Source organism: Haematobia irritans, chromosome 3 (assembly GCF_050003625.1).
Source record: "Haematobia irritans isolate KBUSLIRL chromosome 3, ASM5000362v1, whole genome shotgun sequence".
NCBI classification, from domain to species: Eukaryota; Metazoa; Arthropoda; class Insecta; order Diptera; family Muscidae; genus Haematobia; species Haematobia irritans.
Window position 1 is genome coordinate 30,411,311 of NC_134399.1, and position 22,902 is coordinate 30,434,212.

Genomic DNA, 22,902 nt, shown 5'->3' on the forward strand with positions numbered 1-22,902 from the left:
CGAATTTGTTTTCAGCGCGAAGGATGTGGTTCACTAAGTTAACGCAACATATTCCTACAAATACGCTTTGGAAAGCGCAGCGAAGCGGGCCGGGTTACGCTAGTAGACAAATAAAATTTTGACAAAATTTTTTGTAGAAATAAAATTTTGACAAAATTTTTTGTAGAAATAAAATTTTTTTGTTGATATTGTTGACCTTTTATTTTAATTTTTATGATTTTTATCTCATAATCTCGGCTGTAGGTCTATAAATTAAACTCGAAATTGTTGGTTTATAGTTTTTTTATTTTCCGATATTTCGGTTGACTTCGTCAGACCGTTTTCAAGGCTACAATTTACAAAATTAAACAAAAGTTAATTACAAAATTCACAAATTAAAGTTAAACTATTGTCATTTACATTTTATCCGATGTCTTGTTACTTCGCTGTCTGGTTTTCTACTGGTGATCACTTTCTCCTGTGTTTTTGTATCGTATGTCGATATATTCTCGCGCAGTTCTCAATATCTTTTTCAGTGCTGCCGCTACTACTTCAATCGAAGTATTTTGCTTCATTTTCACAAAATTTACTTCGTCACTCCTTCTTCCAAAAATCTGCTTCACTTTTTGTTTTGCTTCAAATTTTAAATTTTTTCCCCATATTACCTAATTGTTTTTCCTATTCCTTTAATTACGATGAACATAGCGGTTTTAATCATTGAATTAAAGGGTGATACGGTCAAAATTTGGTCAAGGGAAAACGCGTGTTAATCGGTGAAATCGTTTATTTAAAAAATCAAATTAAATTTCTTTTTCAAGTTCAATTAGTATAAAATTCAGGAAAAATATTCAGTTAGGCTTTCGCTTTTCCAAATCCGAATTGCCGGGCCTCACGCTTGACACCTGCCATCAGATTTTGTACAGCCACCTTGTCCACCTTCTTTGTCGCAGAAAGCCAGTTTGCCTTGAACTGCTGCTCGTCCTTAGCAGTTTCTTTGGTCTTCTTTAGGTTCCGCTTGATAATAGCCCAGTATTTCTCAATTGGGCGGAGCTCTGGCGTGTTGGGAGGGTTCTTGTCCTTGGGAACCACCTGCACGTTGTTGGCGGCGTACCACTCCATGTCCATTTTACCGTAATGGCAAGATGCCAAATCCGGCCAAAACAGTACGGAACAACCGTGTTTATTCAGGAAAGGCAGCAGACTTTTATTCAAACACTCTTTCACGTAAATTTCTTGGTTGACAGTCCCGGAAGCTATGAAAATGCTGCTTTTCAAGCCACAGGTACAGATGGCTTGCCAAACCAGATATTTCTTTGCGAACTTTGACAGTTTTATGTGCTTGAAAATATCTGCTACCTTTCCCCTTCCTTTTGCCGTATAAAACTCCTGTCCCGGAAGCTGCTTGTAGTCGGCTTTGACGTAGGTTTCGTCGTCCATTACCACGCAGTCAAACTTCGTCAGCATCGTCGTGTACAGCCTCCGGGATCGCGCTTTGGCCGTCGTATTTTGTTTATCATCGCGATTTGGAGTCACTACCTTCTTGTAAGTCGATAGTCCGGCTCGTTTTTTGGCTCGATGCACGGTTGTAGACGATACACCCAGCTTATTTGCGGCATCTCGGAGAGAGAGGTTAGGGTTTCGCTTGAAACTACCGGCAACTCTCTTTGTCGTCTCAGCTTCGATTTCCCCCCGATCCAGACTTCCTGGCTGTCGACAAACGTTCCCCAAACACTTTAATTACATTTGTAACGGTTGATTTGACAACTTTTAGCGATTTTGCCAGCTTTACGTGCGAGTAACTCGGGTTTTCGCGATGTGCGAGCAAAATTTTGATACGCTGCTCTTCTTGCTTGGACGGCATTTTGACAACTGAAGAGTGAATTCCAAAATCAAAACAGGAGCAACATTCTACACACACACCTTCAAAATGAGGGGTGTTCAGGTTTTTTAAATGCAAAATTGAAAGAAATACGTCAAGTTTATATTGACCAAATTTTGACCGTATCACCCTTTATTAACCGATGTGGACCAATTTTTGCATAGTTTTTAGAGACCATATACATACACCATGTACCAAATTTCAGCCGGATCGGATGAAATTTGGTTCTCTTAGAGGCTTCGCAAGCCAAATCGGGGGATCAGTTTATATGGGGGCTATATATAATTATGGACCGATGTGGACCAATTTTTGCATGGTTGTTAGAGATCATATGCTGAAACCATGTACCAAATTTCAGCTGGATCGAATGAAATTTGCTTCTCTTAGAGCCCCCGCAAGCCAAATTTGGGGGTCCGTTTATATGGGGCTATACGTAAAAGTGGACCGATATGGCCCATTTGCAATACCATCCGACCTACATCAATAACAACGACTTGTGCCAAGTTTCCAGTCGATAGCTTCTTTCGTTCGGAAGTTAGCGTGATTTCAACAGACGGACGGACGGACATGCTCAGATCGACTCAGAATTTCACCACAACCCAGAAAATATATATTTTATGGGGTCTTAGAGCAATATTTCGATGTGTTAATAAACCCCCTTCCTATGGTGGAGGGTATAATAAAATGAATTCTATTGTTTTATTTTCAAAAATGTAGGCTACTTCAATTTTATTCAATCTACTCCACTTTTTTCCAAAATCTACTTCACTCAATTTTTCGATAGCGGCAGCACTGATCTTTTTTATAGTTTATTCTCTCGTTAGTGGGAGTGTTAATTATGTGTAACATTTCCAGAGTAAATCTTCGTCTGTAGTTGTTTTCCTTGCATAGGATTTCTACGTTATTAAAGTTAGGTTTGTGACCAGTCAATGTACAGTGGGCCGCAAGTGCTGTTTTTTGTTCCATTGGTTTGTCTGTTGTTTTTATATCCGATTTATGTGAAGACAATCTTGTTTTTAATTTTGTCATTGTCGTACCAATATATGTCTTATGGCATAAGTTGGATTTGTCACCGTTGCATTTTATCTTATATACTACGTTGTGTTGGTCTTCATTCTTAATTTTTGTTTTTGTTTTACTAAATAATCCGTTGACAGTGTTTGTAGTTTTTAACGCGAGTTGATATTTTTCTTTATTGTATATGTCAGACTTGGACAGTCTCTCGGAGAAGTTTGGTATATATGTCACTGGTTTGTATATTTTTGAATCATTTTTCTTGGTCAATTCTCGGTTGTTGTGTAGGTTGGCTTTTACTTTCGATAAGAGTTGATATATCGTTCGTTGTGGGAAATTGTTGTCTTGGAGAATTCGTTTAATTTTATTTTCATTTTCAGAATGAAATTCTGGATCACTAATATTAAATATCCTTCGTATGAAATTTGTCGCTGTATTGATTATTATACGTTTACTGTGCTTAGAGTAAAAATTTAAATTTGAGGACAAGATTTATGAGCAATTAAAAGGTATGCCAATGGGTTCCCCTGCTTCACCAATTGTAGCAGACATTATTATGGAGGAACTTTTAGACGAAGTATTTAAAAATATTACTAAACCACCGATATTAACAAAATACGTAGATGACATCTTCGCAATCATAAAGGCATCAGAAGTCGACGAAACACTAAAGGCCTTAAACTCATTTAATAGACAAATTCAATTTACAAAGGAATTAGAACAGGACAATAAACTACCATATCTTGACGTAATAATACATAGACAAGGAAACCAACTGAGACTAAATTGGTACCAAAAACCAACGGCTTCTGGGAGACTGCTCAATTTTTACTCTAAGCACAGTAAACGTATAATAATCAATACAGCGACAAATTGCATACGAAGGATATTTAATATTAGTGATCCAGAATTTCATTCTGAAAATGAAAATAAAATTAAACGAATTCTCCAAGACAACAATTTCCCACAACGAACGATATATCAACTCTTATCGAAAGTAAAAGCCAACCTACACAACAACCGAGAATTGACCAAGAAAAATGATTCAAAAATATACAAACCAGTGACATATATACCAAACTTCTCCGAGAGACTGTCCAAGTCTGACATATACAATAAAGAAAAATATCAACTCGCGTTAAAAACTACAAACACTGTCAACGGATTATTTAGTAAAAGAAAAACAAAAATTAAGAATGAAGACCAACACAACGTAGTATATAAGATAAAATGCAACGGTGACAAATCCAACTTATGCCATAAGACATATATTGGTACGACAATGACAAAATTAAAAACAAGATTGTCTTCACATAAATCGGATATAAAAACAACAGACAAACCAATGGAACAAAAAACAGCACTTGCGGCCCACTGTACATTGACTGGTCACAAACCTAACTTTAATAACGTAGAAATCCTATGCAAGGAAAACAACTACAGACGAAGATTTACTCTGGAAATGTTACACATAATTAACACTCCCACTAACGAGAGAATAAACTATAAAAAAGATATTGAGAACTGCGCGAGAATATATCGATATACGATACAAAAACACAGGAGAAAGTGATCACCAGTAGAAAACCAGACAGCGAAGTAACAAGACATCGGATAAAATGTAAATGACAATAGTTTAACTTTAATTTGTGAATTTTGTAATTAACTTTTGTTTAATTTTGTAAATTGTAGCCTTGAAAACGGTCTGACGAAGTCAACCGAAATATCGGAAAATAAAAAAACTATAAACCAACAATTTCGAGTTTAATTTATAGACCTACAGCCGAGATTATGAGATAAAAATCATAAAAATTAAAATAAAAGGTCAACAATATCAACAAAAAACATAAAACAACCGGAAGGCACGCCGAATCAAAACATCCAATCATGACAATTTACACAAATATCAAGAATAATTACAATGCTCACACATATAAAGTCGCTAAAAATTACTCCAAAAGCCATAAGCAGTCAGCAAATCTCAAAAGTTCCATAACATTTCTTATAAAATGCAAAAAAGCTGGTATCATACCAAACTTCATTAACAATGCAACCAAACACACATATACCATTTTCAAAACACACAAAAACAAAAATATCCCGCCAAATATCGAGAGAACATTACACAGGTATACCTATAACTTTCACATGAAAATCTTAAAACTACTAATAGAGTATAAACACAAACAAATACACGAAAATCGACAAAACTTTCAAACCGCGCAAACTCAACTGACACAGCTTTTATCACAACAAGATTTATCGTTGTACTTGGAGAGTGAAAACACTCTGTACAACAGCGTGACACACAAGAACAAAACAACACACACTAAAAAGCTAGATGTACTTAAACAACAACACAAAAAACAGCTTAACATTAGAACTCATAACGACTGGTTTGTGAATAAGACAGAGAAAGACATACCGAGAGAAGTGCAATGGATTCTCTCACTGGGTCCAAAACATGCTCTCCCGCATAACAATAAAAGTTTTCCACTATTACAAGTTATCGCCGAAGGAGAAGATTGTGTACAGACAATTGAGAGCAGAGAGGAACAAGAGATGGCGAGAACAAAATTGACAACATTGATAAACGATCATTTACGAAGATCACAAATGAGCTTAAGAGATAAATACATATCAAGCACAGTGGTACAGACACGACAATATTTAAAGGAAAATGATGACATTCTAATTCTTAGTGCTGACAAAGGGGGAAAACGGTTGCAATGAATAAAATTGACTATGATCTAAAGATGAAAGAAATATTACACGATATGTGTACGTACAAACGAATAAAAATTGATCCCACCTCTAGACTCCAAACGAAGAACAACAAATTAGTGGAAAAACTTTACAATCTCAATATTATTACCGAACAAGAGAAAAACAAGTTGACAATCAGGACCGCAGTAGCTCCAAGGATTTACGGACTTCCAAAAATACATAAGGAGAGCACACCATTAAGACCTATTTGTTCTTCGATAGACTCGCCATCGTACAATTTATGTAAATACATAGTAGGTATATTAAGAAATATAACACTTGACTCTAAATATAATGTTAAGGACTCTGCGGATTTTAAGACAAGATTGGAAAATATGACGATTGAAGATGGTGAAGTTTTAATATCCTTTGACGTGGTGTCATTATTTCCAAGCATTCCGGTAAAGCTAGCAATTCAGACGATTGAAAGAAAATGGACTATAATTGAGCAGTATACGAACATGACGAAGGATTTATTCATAGATTTAATTACATTTTGTATCAAGGACACCAGATATTTTAAATTTGAGGACAAGATTTATGAGCAATTAAAAGGTATGCCAATGGGTTCCCCTGCTTCACCAATTGTAGCAGACATTATTATGGAGGAACTTTTAGACGAAGTATTTAAAAATATTACTAAACCACCGATATTAACAAAATACGTAGATGACATCTTCGCAATCATAAAGGCATCAGAAGTCGACGAAACACTAAAGGCCTTAAACTCATTTAATAGACAAATTCAATTTACAAAGGAATTAGAACAGGACAATAAACTACCATATCTTGACGTAATAATACATAGACAAGGAAACCAACTGAGACTAAATTGGTACCAAAAACCAACGGCTTCTGGGAGACTGCTCAATTTTTACTCTAAGCACAGTAAACGTATAATAATCAATACAGCGACAAATTTCATACGAAGGATATTTAATATTAGTGATCCAGAATTTCATTCTGAAAATGAAAATAAAATTAAACGAATTCTCCAAGACAACAATTTCCCACAACGAACGATATATCAACTCTTATCGAAAGTAAAAGCCAACCTACACAACAACCGAGAATTGACCAAGAAAAATGATTCAAAAATATACAAACCAGTGACATATATACCAAACTTCTCCGAGAGACTGTCCAAGTCTGACATATACAATAAAGAAAAATATCAACTCGCGTTAAAAACTACAAACACTGTCAACGGATTATTTAGTAAATCAAAAACAAAAATTAAGAATGAAGACCAACACAACGTAGTATATAAGATAAAATGCAACGGTGACAAATCCAACTTATGCCATAAGACATATATTGGTACGACAATGACAAAATTAAAAACAAGATTGTCTTCACATAAATCGGATATAAAAACAACAGACAAACCAATGGAACAAAAAACAGCACTTGCGGCCCACTGTACATTGACTGGTCACAAACCTAACTTTAATAACGTAGAAATCCTATGCAAGGAAAACAACTACAGACGAAGATTTACTCTGGAAATGTTACACATAATTAACACTCCCACTAACGAGAGAATAAACTATAAAAAAGATATTGAGAACTGCGCGAGAATATATCGACATACGATACAAAAACACAGGAGAAAGTGATCACCAGTAGAAAACCAGACAGCGAAGTAACAAGACATCGGATAAAATGTAAATGACAATAGTTTAACTTTAATTTGTGAATTTTGTAATTAACTTTTGTTTAATTTTGTAAATTGTAGCCTTGAAAACGGTCTGACGAAGTCAACCGAAATATCGGAAAATAAAAAAACTATAAACCAACAATTTCGAGTTTAATTTATAGACCTACAGCCGAGATTATGAGATAAAAATCATAGAAATAAAATTTTGACAAATTTTTTTATAGAGATAAAATGCTTAAAAAATTTTCTATAGAAATAAAATTTTGATAAAAAATTTTTGTTGATAAAGTTTTCTCCAAATTTAGTCTAGACTGCCACTGCCTAGGGAGCCACCGTGGTGCAATGGTTAGCATGCCCGCATGCCCGATTCCTGTTTCAACCGAACACCGAAAAATTTTCAGCGATGGATTATCCCACCTCAGTAATGCTGGTGACATTTATGAGGGTTTAAAAGCTTCTCTAAGTGGTTTCACTACAATGTGGAACGTCGTTTTGACAAAATTTTCTATACAAATAAAATTTTGACAAAGTGTTCTATATAAATAACACTTTGACAAAATTTTCTATATAAATAAAACCTTGACAAAATTTTTTTAGACAAAAAATTATTTTGACATAATTTTCTTTAGGCAAAAAAAAAAAATTGAGAAAATTGTCTATAGAAATAAAATTTTGACAATTTTTGACAATTAATTTTTAATAAAATATTCTACAGAAATAATATTTTGACAAATTTTTCATATAGCTAAAATTTTGAGAAAATTTTCTATAGAAATAAAATTGGGACAAAATATTCATAAAAATAAAATTTTGAGCACATTTTCAATACAAATTAAATTTTGACAAAATTTTCAACACAAATAAAATTTTGACAAAATTTTCTATAGAAAAATAAAATTTTGACAAAATTTTCTATAAAAACAAAATATTGACAAAATTTTCTATAGACAAATAAAATTTGGACAAAATTTTCTATAGACAAATAAAATTTGGACAAAATTTTCTTTAGAAATACAATTTTGACAAAATTTTTTGTAGAAATAAGATTTTGACATTTTTTTTTTATAGAGATAAAATGTTGAAAAAATTTTCTATAGAAATAAAATTTTGACAAAATTTTCTTTTTTGATAAAGTTTTCTCCAAATTTAGTCTAGGCTGCCACTATACCTAACCTAGGGTGCACTGGTTAGCATGCCCGCCTTGTATACGCAAGGTCGTGAGTTCGATTCCTGCTTCGACCGCACACCAAAAAGTTTTTCAGCGGTGGATTATCTCACCTCAGTAATTCTGGTGACATTTCTGAGGGTTTCAAAGCTTCTCTAAGTGGTTTCACTGCAAGGTCGTGAGTTCGATTCCTGCTTCGACCGCACACCAAAAAGTTTTTCAGCGGTGGATTATCTCACCTCAGTAATGCTGGTGACATTTCTGAGGGTTTCAAAGCTTCTCTAAGTGGTTTCACTGCAATGAGTAACGCCGTTCGGACTCGGCTATAAAAAGGAGATCCCTTGTCATTGAGCTTAACATGGAATCGGGCAGCACTCAGTGATAAGAGAGAAGTTCACCCAACCAACTGTGGCTAGTTACCGAATTTTGTTTTCTCCGATTAGAAGTCTTTCCATACAGAGCAGTTTATGATCAGACAAATTGACCGGTTGACCTTGCCAAAGAATTCAGTTGAAATTTACACTTTCGATTGCTCAACAAAACTCAAGCGCGTTTGATGGTAATGGTGTAAGCCGCCAAAAGGACCGATGAGGCAAAATTAAAGCCAAATATTATCGGAAAGATGGCCTCGAGGCGGTATTGAGGCCCTGGGCAAACTATCATTTCTGTCGCAAACCATGGACATTGTAACCGGACTCAGTACCTTCGCAATCAGCACGTGCCAGCAACACTGAAAAAATATTGTCATGAGGCCAAAGATTTCATGTCCTTAAAATACGAATCCAAATTTTGCTTAGCATACTCAAAAAAAATTTTTTTTTCTTTGCCAAAAGTCAATGAAGTGAGATTATCTTTACAGTTAAGTGATTCGACTTAAAACTGGGTATCCGAAAATGAAAGTAAATTTTCTTTGGCTAAGGTCAACTTGGCTTTGATAATTCTGAAAAATTCTTCATAATTAATAAAATTGCCTTCAAAGAAAAAAAGCGTTTAAAAATATATGTTTAATGAACTATTGATAGTTTAAGTTTACCAATTAAATTCTGTTTAAATTTGAAATATTGTTGCTTCTTATTCATATACAAAAACCGAAATTGCCATTAATTACTATTAAAATACCATAGCTACTATATGCCATACAATATGCCTGGTTATATCAACCGGTAATGTCTACCCCATTCCAATAGCTACAAATCGACTGTCCTCTGTCCCTCTAACACCTCCAGCAAAATCTAGTGATCATAGAACTGATATTATGCTAGAGTAAACCTCCCTCACTGTGATCACTGACACAATGACTTTGACAATTTTTGTGCTGTTTTTTTTTTGTTGCGGTAAACGATGTAGCGTCACTAGAACGCTTCAGCGAATATTTTCCCTCAGTCAGCAATCAGTCTTTGTGTGGAAAACAGTAATTATTTTCAATAAATATTTAAGTGAACAAAATACGCTGCAATGGGATCTGAACTGAGTGTCAAAGAAAAACTAAAAGCTTTAAAAATTTGGTTTCGTGAAAATCCCAATCTACCCGAAGAGATTGGTATGTAATGTTGTTGGTGGTGGTATTGGTGGTGGTGGGGTGATCCCGCAAATAGTTCAGTGACCTACACTTAAAGATAACGATAGTAAATGTTCGTAGTTATTATATCGATTTCTAAGATTATTATAGTATTATTGTACTATTGGCCTACATAGTGTTCAGCAAAAGAATTATTTTTTTTTTCAATTAACTTTTGAAGTTTCTTGCTTGTGTAGCCATTTACAAAAATGTCCCAGATCAATGGATGTTATATAAAATAAAATAGAAAAATAAATAAAATAATATAAAATAAAACAAGAATATACGGCCGTAAGTTCGGCCAGGCCGAAGCTTATGTACCCTCCACCATGGATTGCGTAGAAACTTCTACTGAAGACTGTCATCCACAATCGAATTACTTGGGTTGCGGTAACACTTGCCGATGGCAAGGTATCTTAAAACTTTCTAACACCGTGTTCTAAATTAAAAGGTAGTCCATACGTAGTATATATCAAACTAAAAAAGGCCGATTAAATACGTATATAACATTTTCTACAGGAGTAAAATTTGGAAAATTTTTTTATAGAAATAAAATTTAAAAAAATTTTCTATAGAAATAAATTTTTAACAAAATTTTCTATAGAAATACAATTTTGACAAAATTTTCTATAGAAATAAAAGTTTTTACAAAATTTTCTATAGAAATAACATTTTGACAATGCTTTCCATAAAAATAAAATTTTGGTAGATTATTTTTGGCTCGAGTGGCAACCATGAATATCAACCGATATGGACCAATTTTTGTGTGATTGGGGATCGGCTATATATAACTATAGACCCATATGGACCAATTTTGGCATGGATATTAGCGGCCTTATACTAACACCACGTTGCAAATTTCAACCGGATCGGATGAATTTTGCTCCTCCAAGAGGCTCCGGAGATCAAATATGGGTAACGGTTTATATGGGGCCTATATATAATTATGGACCGATATGGACCAATTCTTGCGTGTTTGTTAGAGACCACATTCTAACACCATGTTCCAAATTTCAACCGGATCGGATGAATTTTGCTCCTCCAAGAGGCTCCGGAGGACAAATCTGGGAATCGATTTATATGGGGGCTATATATAATTATGGATCGATATGGACCAATTTCTGCATGGTCATTAGAGAACATATACCAACAGCATGTACCAAATTTCAACCGGATCGGATGAAATTTTCGTTTCTTAGAGGCTCCGCAAACCAAATCGGGGGATAGGTTTATATGGGGGCTATATATAATTATGGACCGATGGGAACCAATTTTTGCATGGTCATTAGAGAACATATACCAATACCATGTACCAAATTTCAGCCGGATCGGATGAAATTTGCTTCTCTTAAAGGCTCCGCAAACCATATCGTGGGATCGGTTTATATGGGGGCTATGTATAATTATGGAACGATGGGGACCAATTTTTGCATGGTCATTAGAGAACATATACCAATACCATGTACCAAATTTCAGCCGGATCGGATGAAATTTGCTTCTCTTAGAGGCTCCGCAAGCCAAATCGGGGGATCGGTTTATATGGGGGCTCTATATAATTATGGACCGATGTGGACCAATTTTTGCATGGTTGTTAGAGACTATATACTAACACCATGTACCAAATTTCAGCCGGATCGGATGAAATTTGCTTCTCTTAGAGGCTCCGCAGGCCAAATCGGGGGATCGGTTTATATGGGGGCTATATATAATTATGGACCGATGTGGACCATTTTTTGCATGGTTGTTAGAGACGATATACTAACACCATGTTCCAAAGTTCAGCTGGATCGGATGAAATTTGCTTCTCTTAGAGGCTCCGTAAGCCAAATCTGGGGGTCGGTTTATATGGGGGGCTATATATAATTATGAACCAATGTGGACAAATTTTTGCATGGTTGTTAGAGACTACATACCAACACCATGTTCCAAATTTCAGTCGGATCGGATGAAATTTGATTCTCTTAGAGGCTCCGCAAGCCAAATCTGGGGATCGGTTTATATGGGGGCTATATATAATTATGGACAGATGTGGACCAATTTTTGAATGGTTGTTAGAGACCATATACCAACATCATGTACCAAATTTCAGCCGGTTCCAATTTTTCCATGTACCAAATTTCAGGCAGATCGGATGAAATGTTTCTCTTAGAGGCCCCGCACGCCAAATCTGGGGGTCCGTTTATATGGGGGCTATACGTAAACCGATATGACCCATTTGCAATACCATCCGACCTACATCAATAACAAGTACTTGTGCCCAGGTTCAAGTCGATAGCTTGTTTCGTTCGGACGGACGGACGGACATGCTTAGATCGACTCAGAATTTCGCCACGACCCAGAATATATATACTTTATGGGGTCTTAGAGCAATACTGCGATGTGTTACAAACGGAATGACAAAGTTAATATACCCCATATCCTATGGTGGAGGGTATAAAAACACTCTGTGCCAAATTTCATCAAAATCGGTTTATAATTACGACCGGAATACTGCGAACAACAAATATATGGACAGACGGACGGACAACAAGGGCTAAGTCGACTCAGGAGGTGATTCTAAGTCGATCGGGGTCTAAAATCAATATTTCTCGTAGGTACATTTTTTGGCAGATCAAAGTTATTATACCCTGGCCACAATGTGGTTTAGTGTAATCCAAAAAAAAAAAAAAAACATTGACAATTTCACGGGAAACTAAAATTTGGGGAAGTTTTCAGTTTTCAATATCTGAAACAAATAAAACATGACCCCGAAACAATTTAACTTATTTTTTGCAATAAAAATAGAATAAACTTAGCATCGGTTTCTCTACGAACTTTTTTCCTGTGTTGAAAATAAAAAAATTACCAAATAAAAATTTAACAATTCCCCCAAAAAATAACATTATATGTTATTTTAAATACTCGTAATGGGGAACCTTATAAATGAAACATGAACCAATTAAATATTCCCAAAAAAATCTTAACGTACACTCAAAAAAAGTTTACTTGGATCCAAAGATTTTGACCTTCCATTAAGGATTTTGGTATTGATTCCGAGCCAAAGATGCGGCTTCTTTAAAATAAAGATATTTTTTACGGACCTCCCTGGCTTTAAATCTAGGATCAATAAAATTAAAATTGGATACAGATCTCATTCATCGAGTTTTTATTTTCGTTTTGCGATATATTAATAAAGGTATTTATGTCCAAACAAATTCCAATTTCAAAATTCAAATTATGACAGACTCTTCAAAGTAACAACAGTTTTCCTAATGTTAAAACAACTTTAAACCAAAGATGCGAATCCTTAAAATAAGTCGTAGCCTATATTTGAAGCGTTTTTATCTTAAATTTAAAAATGTAATATGTCAACTGACATTTCTTTAAATTAAAAATGTTTTTCTACAACTTCAGCAGAGAGACGCAAAATTTCAAGATTTGTGTCCTAAATTTAATGAAAAAAAATTTTGAAGCAATGATTATAAACTTTCTTTTAATTGAAATGTCATTGTTTTAAAGAATTTTGTCCTTCGCATTGCGTAAATTTTGAGTTCTAAAATTTAAGTTGCATAATCTTCCATGTTAGGTCAATTTTTTTTTCAGTGTATGTAAACAAGTAATACCATATTTAACAATGAAGTTTCTGTGTAGAAAATGAAAAGTTGCACAAAAATCTCTTCAAAAACAAAAAATTTGGGAATATTTATGTTTTTTTTTAAATTCTGGACAACCTTACAAACGAAACATGGCCAAATAAAAAATTCAGAAAAAATATATATAATAACCGCCAACTTTGTTGGGATGTTTTTCGTATTGAAAAATCTCCCAATTTTATATATTTGTTTGATCATTTTTAATTTTTGTTTTCGGGGGCATTCTTCAGTTGTTACAATTTTCAAGGAACCACGAAAGATGTCCTCTGGATATGAGTGAAGAAGAGAAACGACCACCTATAGATGCCAGCAGTGTTGCCAGTATTGGAGATTTTCCCCAAATCTTGGATATTTTTCCAAATCGGGGACATTTTTTCGTGAATGGGGACGAAATTCTTCAGTTGGGGATTTGGTAGGGAATATCCATAAATTTGAGGATTTTTGTGATATAAATAATATATCAGGTTTAGAGTTATTGTTTGTATGGAATTCTTTTCTTTTAAACTTTTGTTTTCTTTATTCCACGGGTCTGATTTACAATTTACTCTGCTTGCCTAAGAAATTTTGATTGCATATATTTTTAAATAATTAAATTGTTATGGATTTTCTAGAGCAGAATCTATTCCTTTAGTTTTGTCAAAAAAAAATTGTCAACACTTTATTGGAGATTTTTTTGTGAGGAATTTTAATTTAAATTGGAGATTTTCGGAGACGAAATCGTCTCACTGAATGCCAGATCGGTGATATTTTACAGTTCTATACAAAGGTTTCGATCTTAGCTTAAAAATTTTGGCATTGCATACGACGTTATTTCTTTAAAATAATTATATTTTTGTAGGAAGCAAAACATTTTTAAATACAGTTTCCATAATAGCAAAATTAAATAGTGTTCTTATAAACGAGTTCACCCAATTTTAACCAGGGCTGTGGAGTCGGAGTCGGAGTCTGAAGATTTTGCTGGAGTCGGAGTCGTAAAAATTTTGCTCGACTCCGACTCCGGCTAAACCAAATTTTTTAAAACACTTCACATTTTTGTAACTAAGCAAGTTTTTACGCAAATTAGTTTCCATTGCGTTATTCATTCGATCAATGTATAGCATGATTGTAAATGAAAATCAACTTATAATTACGGCTATCTTTTTATGTTTCCTAGAATGTTAGACTACCAGATGGGCTGGATCGATCCATTTTAATGCCCATATCAATTTATTTGAAATATTTCGAACAATCGATATTATTTTTATTTTAATTTTATTTTAAGGCTATATACATATGTGGAATATTGACAGAACATTTTTTCAAAGTTGTTTTTTATAGAAAATGTTATTCTATAAAAAGTTTTGTCAAAATTTTATTTCTATAGCAAATTTTGTGAAAATTTCATTTCTATAAAAGATTTATTCAAAATTTTATTACTATAGAAATATTTTTTTTTTTTAAATTTAGTCAAAATTGAGTCAAAATTTTGTTTCTATAGAATATTGTGCAAAATTTTATTTATAAAGAAAATTTAGCAAAATTTTGTTTATTACACAAAAATTTTTTCAAAATTTTATTTCTATTGATAATTTTATTTCTATAAAAAATTAAGTCAAAATTTTATTTCTATAGAAAATTTTGCCAAAATTTTATTGTAATAGATTTTTTTATTAGAAAATTTGGTCAAAATTTTATTTCTATAGAAAATTTAGTCAAAATTTTGTTTCTGTAGAATATTTTGAAGAATTTTATTTACTACACAAACATTTTTCTAAAATTTTATTTTTATTGATAATTTTTTCAAAATTTTATTTCTATAAGAAAAAATTGTCAAATTTTATTTCTATAGCAAATTTTTTTTTCTTACTGATACTCACTGCTATAAAAAATGTATTCAAAATTTTATTACTATAGAAATATTTTTTCTACATAAAATTTAGTCAAAAAATTTAGTTAGTTTATTTCTATAGAAAATTTAGTCAAAATTTTTTTCTATAGAATATTTTGCAAAATTTTATTTCTATAGAAAATTTTGCAAAATTTTGTTTGCTACACAATTTTTTTTAAATTGTATTTCTATTGATAATTTTTTTCAAATTTTTCTTTTTTCTTTCTTTTCTATAAAAAACTTTGCAAATTTCATTTCTATAAAAATTTTATTCAAAATTTTATTTCTATATATTTGGTCAAAATTTGATTTCTATAGAAAATTTTGCCAAAATTTTATTCCTATAGAAAATTTTGCCAAAATTTTATTTCTATAGAAAATTTTGTCAAAATTTTGTTTCTGTAGAAAATTTTCCAATATTTTATTTCTATATAAAATTTTGCAAAATTTTATTTACTAGACAAAAATTTTTCCAAAATTATATTCAGTGAGCATAGAATTTTGGAAAAATTGCTGCTAAGTCGAAAACTTGTAGAAATGACTCAAATTTTCAAATTTTTCAATGAATGAATCATAAATACATTTTTGCGAAATTGTCTAAACAATTATAAACATTTCCAAAATATTGCCCGAGTTTTGTAGAAATCTGATTTGAGATTTTATCAAAATGTGGATCTAAATACAAAGTTGTGCAGAGTATTTTACAATCGGCGCGCCCGACTTTAGACTTTCCTTGCATTTTTATTTTTTGTTAAAATTGTGTTACGTCCCATAACATTAGATTTAAATTTTAAGATTCATGTTAATTCCAAGTTAGATTTTGTAGAAGTATATACAATTTTGTCAAATCGATTCATATTCAAATTCATGCATATGGGAATATAAACCTTTATATAGCTCGCAACAAATTTAAAGGATTTGAGATAGTATCAATAATTTTAATCCACAAATACATATACTGTGTATTTATATCATTATTTTATGGGTATTTATATCATTATTTTATTTATTAAACATTGCCCTAAATTTGAAATATAGAGTTCAATTGGCATCTAATGTGAAATTAAGACCTTTTCTTGCACACATAAATAAATACGAAACTTTATATCGATCCACTTACGGTACCCCCACAATACGGTACCTCGACTCCGGAGTCGGAGTCGATCTGATGGAAAATGCTGGAGTCGGAGTCGAGCAAAATTGGCTCGACTCCACAGCCCTGATTTTAACTTTCTTTTTTTTTATCATACTATGCGATTTCTGACATATTGCACATCATTAATTGCTTGTTTCAAGCGTTGCAAGTATTTCCATATCTTATCAAATGAATCAATATGGAACACAGTGAAATTTTGCATTCAAATAAAAACACTTTTATTTATATATGTTTAAGTTTATATTAGAAGCCTTTATCAGTTAAAATTAAGTCAATGGTGCTTTATTGCCAAAGGTCAGTTGTAGAACATGAGTGACAATTTGCCGCCTTTCAGCCGGCATGCACATGCGATCACTGCTATTCAATTTAATCTCAACACGTTATGATGAAATTAAATACATATAGCATATATAAGGTGATAATAAATACTTTAGGTTTTACACAGACAATAAGAACAGACTGAATAGGCTACACTGAAAAAAAAAAAAAAATATTATCGTTAGGCCAAAGATTTCTTGTTCTTAAAATACGAATGCATTTTTATACCCTCCACCATAGGAAGGGGGTATATTAACTTTGTCATTCCGTTTGTAAGACATCGAAATATTGCTCTAAGACCCCGTAAAGTATATATATTCTGGGTCGTGGTGAAATTCTGAGTCGATCTGAGCATGTCCGTCCGTCCGTACGTCTGTTGAAATCACGCTAACTTCCGAACGAAACAAGCTATCGACTTGAAACTTGGCACAAGTAGTTGTTATTGATGTAGGTCGGATAGTATTGCAAATGGGCCATATCGGTCCACTTTTACGTATAGCCCCCATATAAACGGACCCCCAAATTTGGCTTGCGAGGCCTCTAAGAGAAGCAAATTTCATCCGATCCGGCTGAAATTTGGTACATGGTGTTGGTATATGGTCTCTAACAACCATGCAAAAATTGGTCCACATCGGTCAATAATTATATATAGCCCCCATATAAACCGATCCCCAGATTTGGCTTGCGCTGCCTCTAAGGGAAGAAAATTTCATCCGATCCGGCTGAAATTTGGTACATGGTGTTAGTATATGGTATCTAACAACTATGCAAAAATTGGTCCACATCGATCAATAATTATATATAGCCCCAATATAACCCGATCCCCCGATTTGGCTTGCTGAGCCTCTAAGAGAAGCAAATTTCATCCGATCCGGCTGAAATTTGGTACATGGTGTAAGTATATGGTCTCTAATGACCATGCAAAAATTGATCCACATCGGTCCATAATATATATATATATAGCCCCCATATAAACCGATCCCCAGATTTGACCTCCGGAGCCCCTTGGAAGAGCAAAATTCATCCGATTCGGTTGAAATTTGGTACGTGATGTTAGTATATGATATCCAACAACCATGCAGGAATTGGTTCATATCAGTCCATAATTATATATAGTCCCCATATAAACCGATCCCCAGATTTGACCTCCGGTGCCTTTTGGAGAAGCAAAATTCATCCGATCTGGTTGAAATTTGGTACGTGGTGGTAGTATATGATATTTAACAACCATGCTAAAAGTGGTCCATATCAGTCCATAATCATATATAGGCCCCATATAAACCGATCCCGAGATTTGGTCTTGGAGCCTCTTGGAGGAGCAAATTTCATCCGAGTCAGTTGTAATAGTATATTGCCGTTAACAACCATGCCTAACTAGGTCCATATCGGTCTATAGTTATATATAGCCCTCAGATAAATCGATCCCCAATCACACAAAAATTGGACCATATCAAGTTCATAATTGTATATAGCCCCCATATAAGCGACCCCCATATTTCAAAATGGGGGTCGCTTGCAAAAGTCCATATCGATTCGTAATTATTTGTACACTTACCTATACATAAATTTTTTGTCTAGTATATACCACGTATGGACTACGGTAGCTTTATACTCGTGCAAAATGGCAATAGGGAAAAAGTGGGGACTAAAACCAAAAATTGTGCATTGGCTATACATGGCAGTGATTAGACCTATAATGCTATATGGTGTTGTAGTCTGGTGGCCGGCACTTCACCAGCCAACAAGTTTAGACAAAGTTCAGCGTATGGCGTGCTTGAGTATCTCAGGTGCATTCAGCAAGACAGGAACAAATTCTCTTAATGTCATACTGCATCTATTGCCTTTAGACATTTTGGCCAAACAGTCAGCTGCAACGAAGGCTGTGCGGTTGCGCGAGCTATCGCTGTGGTCAGAGCGGTCCTCAAAATAATGCCAGATGTGCCTAACGTAGTGGATTACACTTTGGCGAGTCCACTTTTCGACAAAAAGTTTGAGACTCTAATTCCTAACAGTGAGGCTTGGTGTACACGGACCCCGGGGAATAAAAGATATATAGATTTCTACACTGATGGCTCCAAATTGGATGGACAAGTGGGTTTCGGAGTATATTCTAATGATCTGGAACTTCGAATAGCGAAAAGATTACTTGATCACTGTAGTGTTTTCAGGCTGAAATATTAGCAATAAGAGAAGTGGTGAACTGGCTGAGAAGTAATGCTCCAAGCAATATTGGCATTAATATATACTCAGACAGTCAACCTGCAATAAAATCCTTGGACTCTGTGTTCCTCAACTCGAAAACGGCCATCGACTGCCACAAATCTCTCAATGAGATGGATTAGCAGCACAATATTCACCTAATATGGGTGCCTGGCCATAGGAACATATCGGGGAACTGCGAAGCAGATGAGCTAGCAAGGCTAGGAACTACCTTACATATTCCAGAGGAACTAGAATCTGTTGGTATGCCTCTGGCTACCTGCAAGCTCTTTCTGCCTGAGAAGGCTGTCATGATGGCAAATATTCGATGGTAGAATTGCAAGGGTTGTAACGACACCAAGCAAATATGGCCCCATTTAAACTTAAATCACACACTAGATATGCTAGTGTTCTCGAGACGTCAGATATCACTCCTGATATCTGCTATAACGGGTCGCTGCCTGATAGGCGATTTTGCAAAAACTATAGGCGCGAAGTGTAATGACTATTGTATGAGCTGTCATGATGCGGAGGAAAAGGAATCAATTAAACACCTCTTGTGTGAGTGTCCTGCATTTTGTGTAAAGCGCAAGCAACTTTTAGGAGCATATAGCTTCAGATTACTGGCGGATCTGGAAAACGTTAACTGGTTGGTTCAACAAAGAAAAATAATCAAGAAGGTTCAGCGGTTAAAACTAGAAGTGCCCATATGTAATAGGTACTTTTAGTTAATGTGGTATCACAATGGACTGAATAGTCTAAGTGAGCCTGAATCTTAATCGGGCTGCCACTTTAACCTAACCTAACCAAGGCCATATATTAACGCCACGTACCAAATTTCCACTGAATCAGATGAATTTTGGTCTTCCAAGAGGCTCCGAAGGTCAAATCTGGTGATCGGTTTATATTGGGGCTATATATAATTATGGACCGATGTGTGCCTGGTCATTAGAGACCATATACTAACACCATGTACTAAATTTCAGCCGGATCGGATGAAGTTTGCTTCTCTTAGAGGCTCCGCAAGCCAAATCTGGGGATCGGTTTATATGGGGGCTATATATAATTATGGACTGATTTGAACCAATTCCTGCATGGTTGTTGGATACCATATACTAACATCACGTACCAAATTTCAACTGAATCAGATGAATTTTGGTCTTCCAAGAGGCTCCGGAGGTCAAATCTGGTAATCGGTTTATATTGGGGCTATATATAATTATGGACCGATGTGTACCAATTTTTGCATGGTCATTAGTGACCATATACTTACACCATATACCAAAGTTCAACCGGATCGAATGAAATTTGCTTCTCTTAGAGGCTCCGCAAGCCAAATCGGGGGATCGGTTTATATGGGGGCTATATATAATTATGGACCGATGTGGACCAATTTTTGCATAGTTGTTAGAGACCATATACTTACACCATGTACCAAATTTCAGCCGAATCGGATGAAGTTTGCTTCTCTTATAGGCTCCGCAAGCCAAATCTGGGGATCAGTTTATATGGGGGCTATATAATTATGGATCGATGTGGACCAATTTTTGCATGGTTGTTAGATACCATATGCTGACACCATGTACCAAATTTCAGCCGGACCGAATGAAATTTGCTTTTATTAGAGGATCCGCAAGCTAAATTTGGGGTCCGTTTATAGAGGTGTCACTAAAATTGTAATTGAATTTAACTCTTAAGCGTTTTATGTTGGTGAGCAGGAATATTTTCGTGAGTGTAATTCGTTGCTCACGCACACTCACGAAGATAGTATTTTCGTGACTCACGCTCACGCATGAAATTTTGGTTTGTTAATCACGCTCACGTACACTCACGCTGTGGTCATGAGCGTGACTCACGACTCACGCACGAATCACGAAAATTTTCGTGAGTCACGACAATTTTGTGTCACGTGCACACCTCTATCCGTTTATATGGGGGCTATACGTAAAAGTGGACCGATATGGCCCATTTGCAATACCATCCGATCTACATCAATAAAAACTACTTGTGCCAAGTTTCAAGTCGATAGCTAATTTCGTTCGGAAGTTAGCGTGATTTCAACAGACGGTCGGATGGACGGACATGCTCAGATCGACTCAGAATTTCACCACGACCCAGAATATATGTACTTTATGGGGTCTTAGAGCAATATTTCGATGTGTTACAAACGGAATGACCATCCTATGGTGGAGGGTATAAAAACTTAAAAACAAGTAAATACGGCCGAAAGTTCGGTTTAGTTAGAATCTTATGTAGCCTCCACCGTAGAAAGTTCGAGTTATTTGCGTTGTGTTAACACCCACCGATGGCAACGTATCTTAAAACTTCTTAACATTGTCTTCTAAATTGTAAGTTAGTCCACATGAAATCTATGTTAGATAATAATATAATTTTTATCCGATATGAATTAATTTTTGTAGAGGACCCAAATTACAACCGCATCAGATGAAATTTATTCCTCTATGGGGTCAAAAGCCTTTGTTGTTAGCACTTAATTTTTTTTTTTAATATTTATTTTCATAATTTATTATGATTGTAAATCTTGTAATAAATAAATATTCCTCTATGGGGCTTCCGAAATTAAGTCTTGGGCGGACGAGTTATATGGGAGCTATATATAATTATAGACTGATATGAGTCTATTTAATCCACCTACCGAATTAAAACGGGATCGGATTAAATTTACTACTCCAAGAGTTTCCGAAGATCAAATCTGGGTATCGCTTTATAGGGGGACCGATATGGACCAATTTTCCCATGATTGTTAGATACCATAAACTAATATAACGTATCAAATATTAGTCGGATTGGATGATATTGGCACTTCCAAGAGGCTTGGCATTCCAAATGAAAAAAAATATTTACGTCATATTAAAAATTCCGAAACATAAATTTTATGATGAGCAATTTACAAAATATTAAGGTCAACTTTCTTTAAAATAACGAAATTTTAATTGAAAGAAAATTTATAATATTTGCTTCAAAAAAATGTTTTTTTGTTTTAAATTTAGAAAACAATTTTCGGAAATTTGCGTCCCTCTGTTAAAGTCGCATATCTTTGAATTAAGACAAATTTTCCTTAAAGCAAATAAACACATTTTTGATTTGAAGAAAACGTCTTTAAATTATCTGAAATATTGAATCTTCAGATTTAAGATATAAACTCTTCAACTATAAGCTAAGATTTATTTTAAGGATTTCGCAACTTTATTTTAAAGAAGCCGCATCGTTGACTGGCAAACACCATAAATGAAATCCAGCTTCCCCTGAATACTCACTACGAGTTCACTCTCATTATTCTTCATGCAATTAACAACGTAATTGGAATACATTTTCTTATCGGATAAATCTCAATCTCCCCCTATACAGTATGTTTGCTCTAATGAACAAAAGCTTCAATTACAAAAGGAAATAAATGCATTTAAATTTAATATATGTAAATTTCAATCATAATGAGGTGTTAATGAGGCCCTCAAAGGGCCTCAATATTTTTTTGATTTAATGATTATTTAAACGATAATTAATTATACTAATAATTATTAAAAAACAAAAACATATCGTAGATAAAATACCATACTAAGTTTATTTACATATTATTGTATGCAAATGCTTGTTTCTTCTAAATATATTCCATAAGCGGGTTCATTTTAATTGACATCGGAATCGCAAAGCATTTTACTATTTATTTTATTTTTAATTGTGTACAATT

General features: G+C 34.2%; 3 protein-coding genes across 3 annotated transcripts in view; all 3 read left to right on the forward strand.

Annotated features, from left to right (window-relative positions):
• Positions 1–4,641: 4,641 nt before the first annotated feature.
• Positions 4,642–5,605, forward strand: LOC142230818 (uncharacterized). Its single transcript, XM_075301443.1, has one exon. The coding sequence runs from the start codon at positions 4,760–4,762 to the stop codon at positions 5,603–5,605; it is 846 nt and encodes a 281-aa protein (XP_075157558.1). The 5' UTR covers positions 4,642–4,759.
• Positions 5,602–9,730, forward strand: LOC142230819 (uncharacterized). The gene is made up of 3 exons (XM_075301444.1): positions 5,602–6,526; positions 6,683–6,856; positions 9,588–9,730. Exons 1-3 carry the CDS (start codon positions 5,602–5,604, stop codon positions 9,728–9,730), a joined length of 1,242 nt encoding a protein of 413 aa, XP_075157559.1.
• Positions 9,731–9,840: 110 nt separating this feature from the next.
• The window catches only part of LOC142230408 (alpha-tocopherol transfer protein-like), a 30,817-nt gene continuing 17,755 nt past the window's right edge, over positions 9,841–22,902 (forward strand). Inside the window, exon 1 of the mRNA XM_075301052.1 lies at positions 9,841–10,003. Within this exon, the coding sequence (XP_075157167.1) occupies positions 9,919–10,003 (85 nt within the window). The 5' untranslated portion in view covers positions 9,841–9,918. The remainder of the gene's footprint in view (positions 10,004–22,902) is intronic.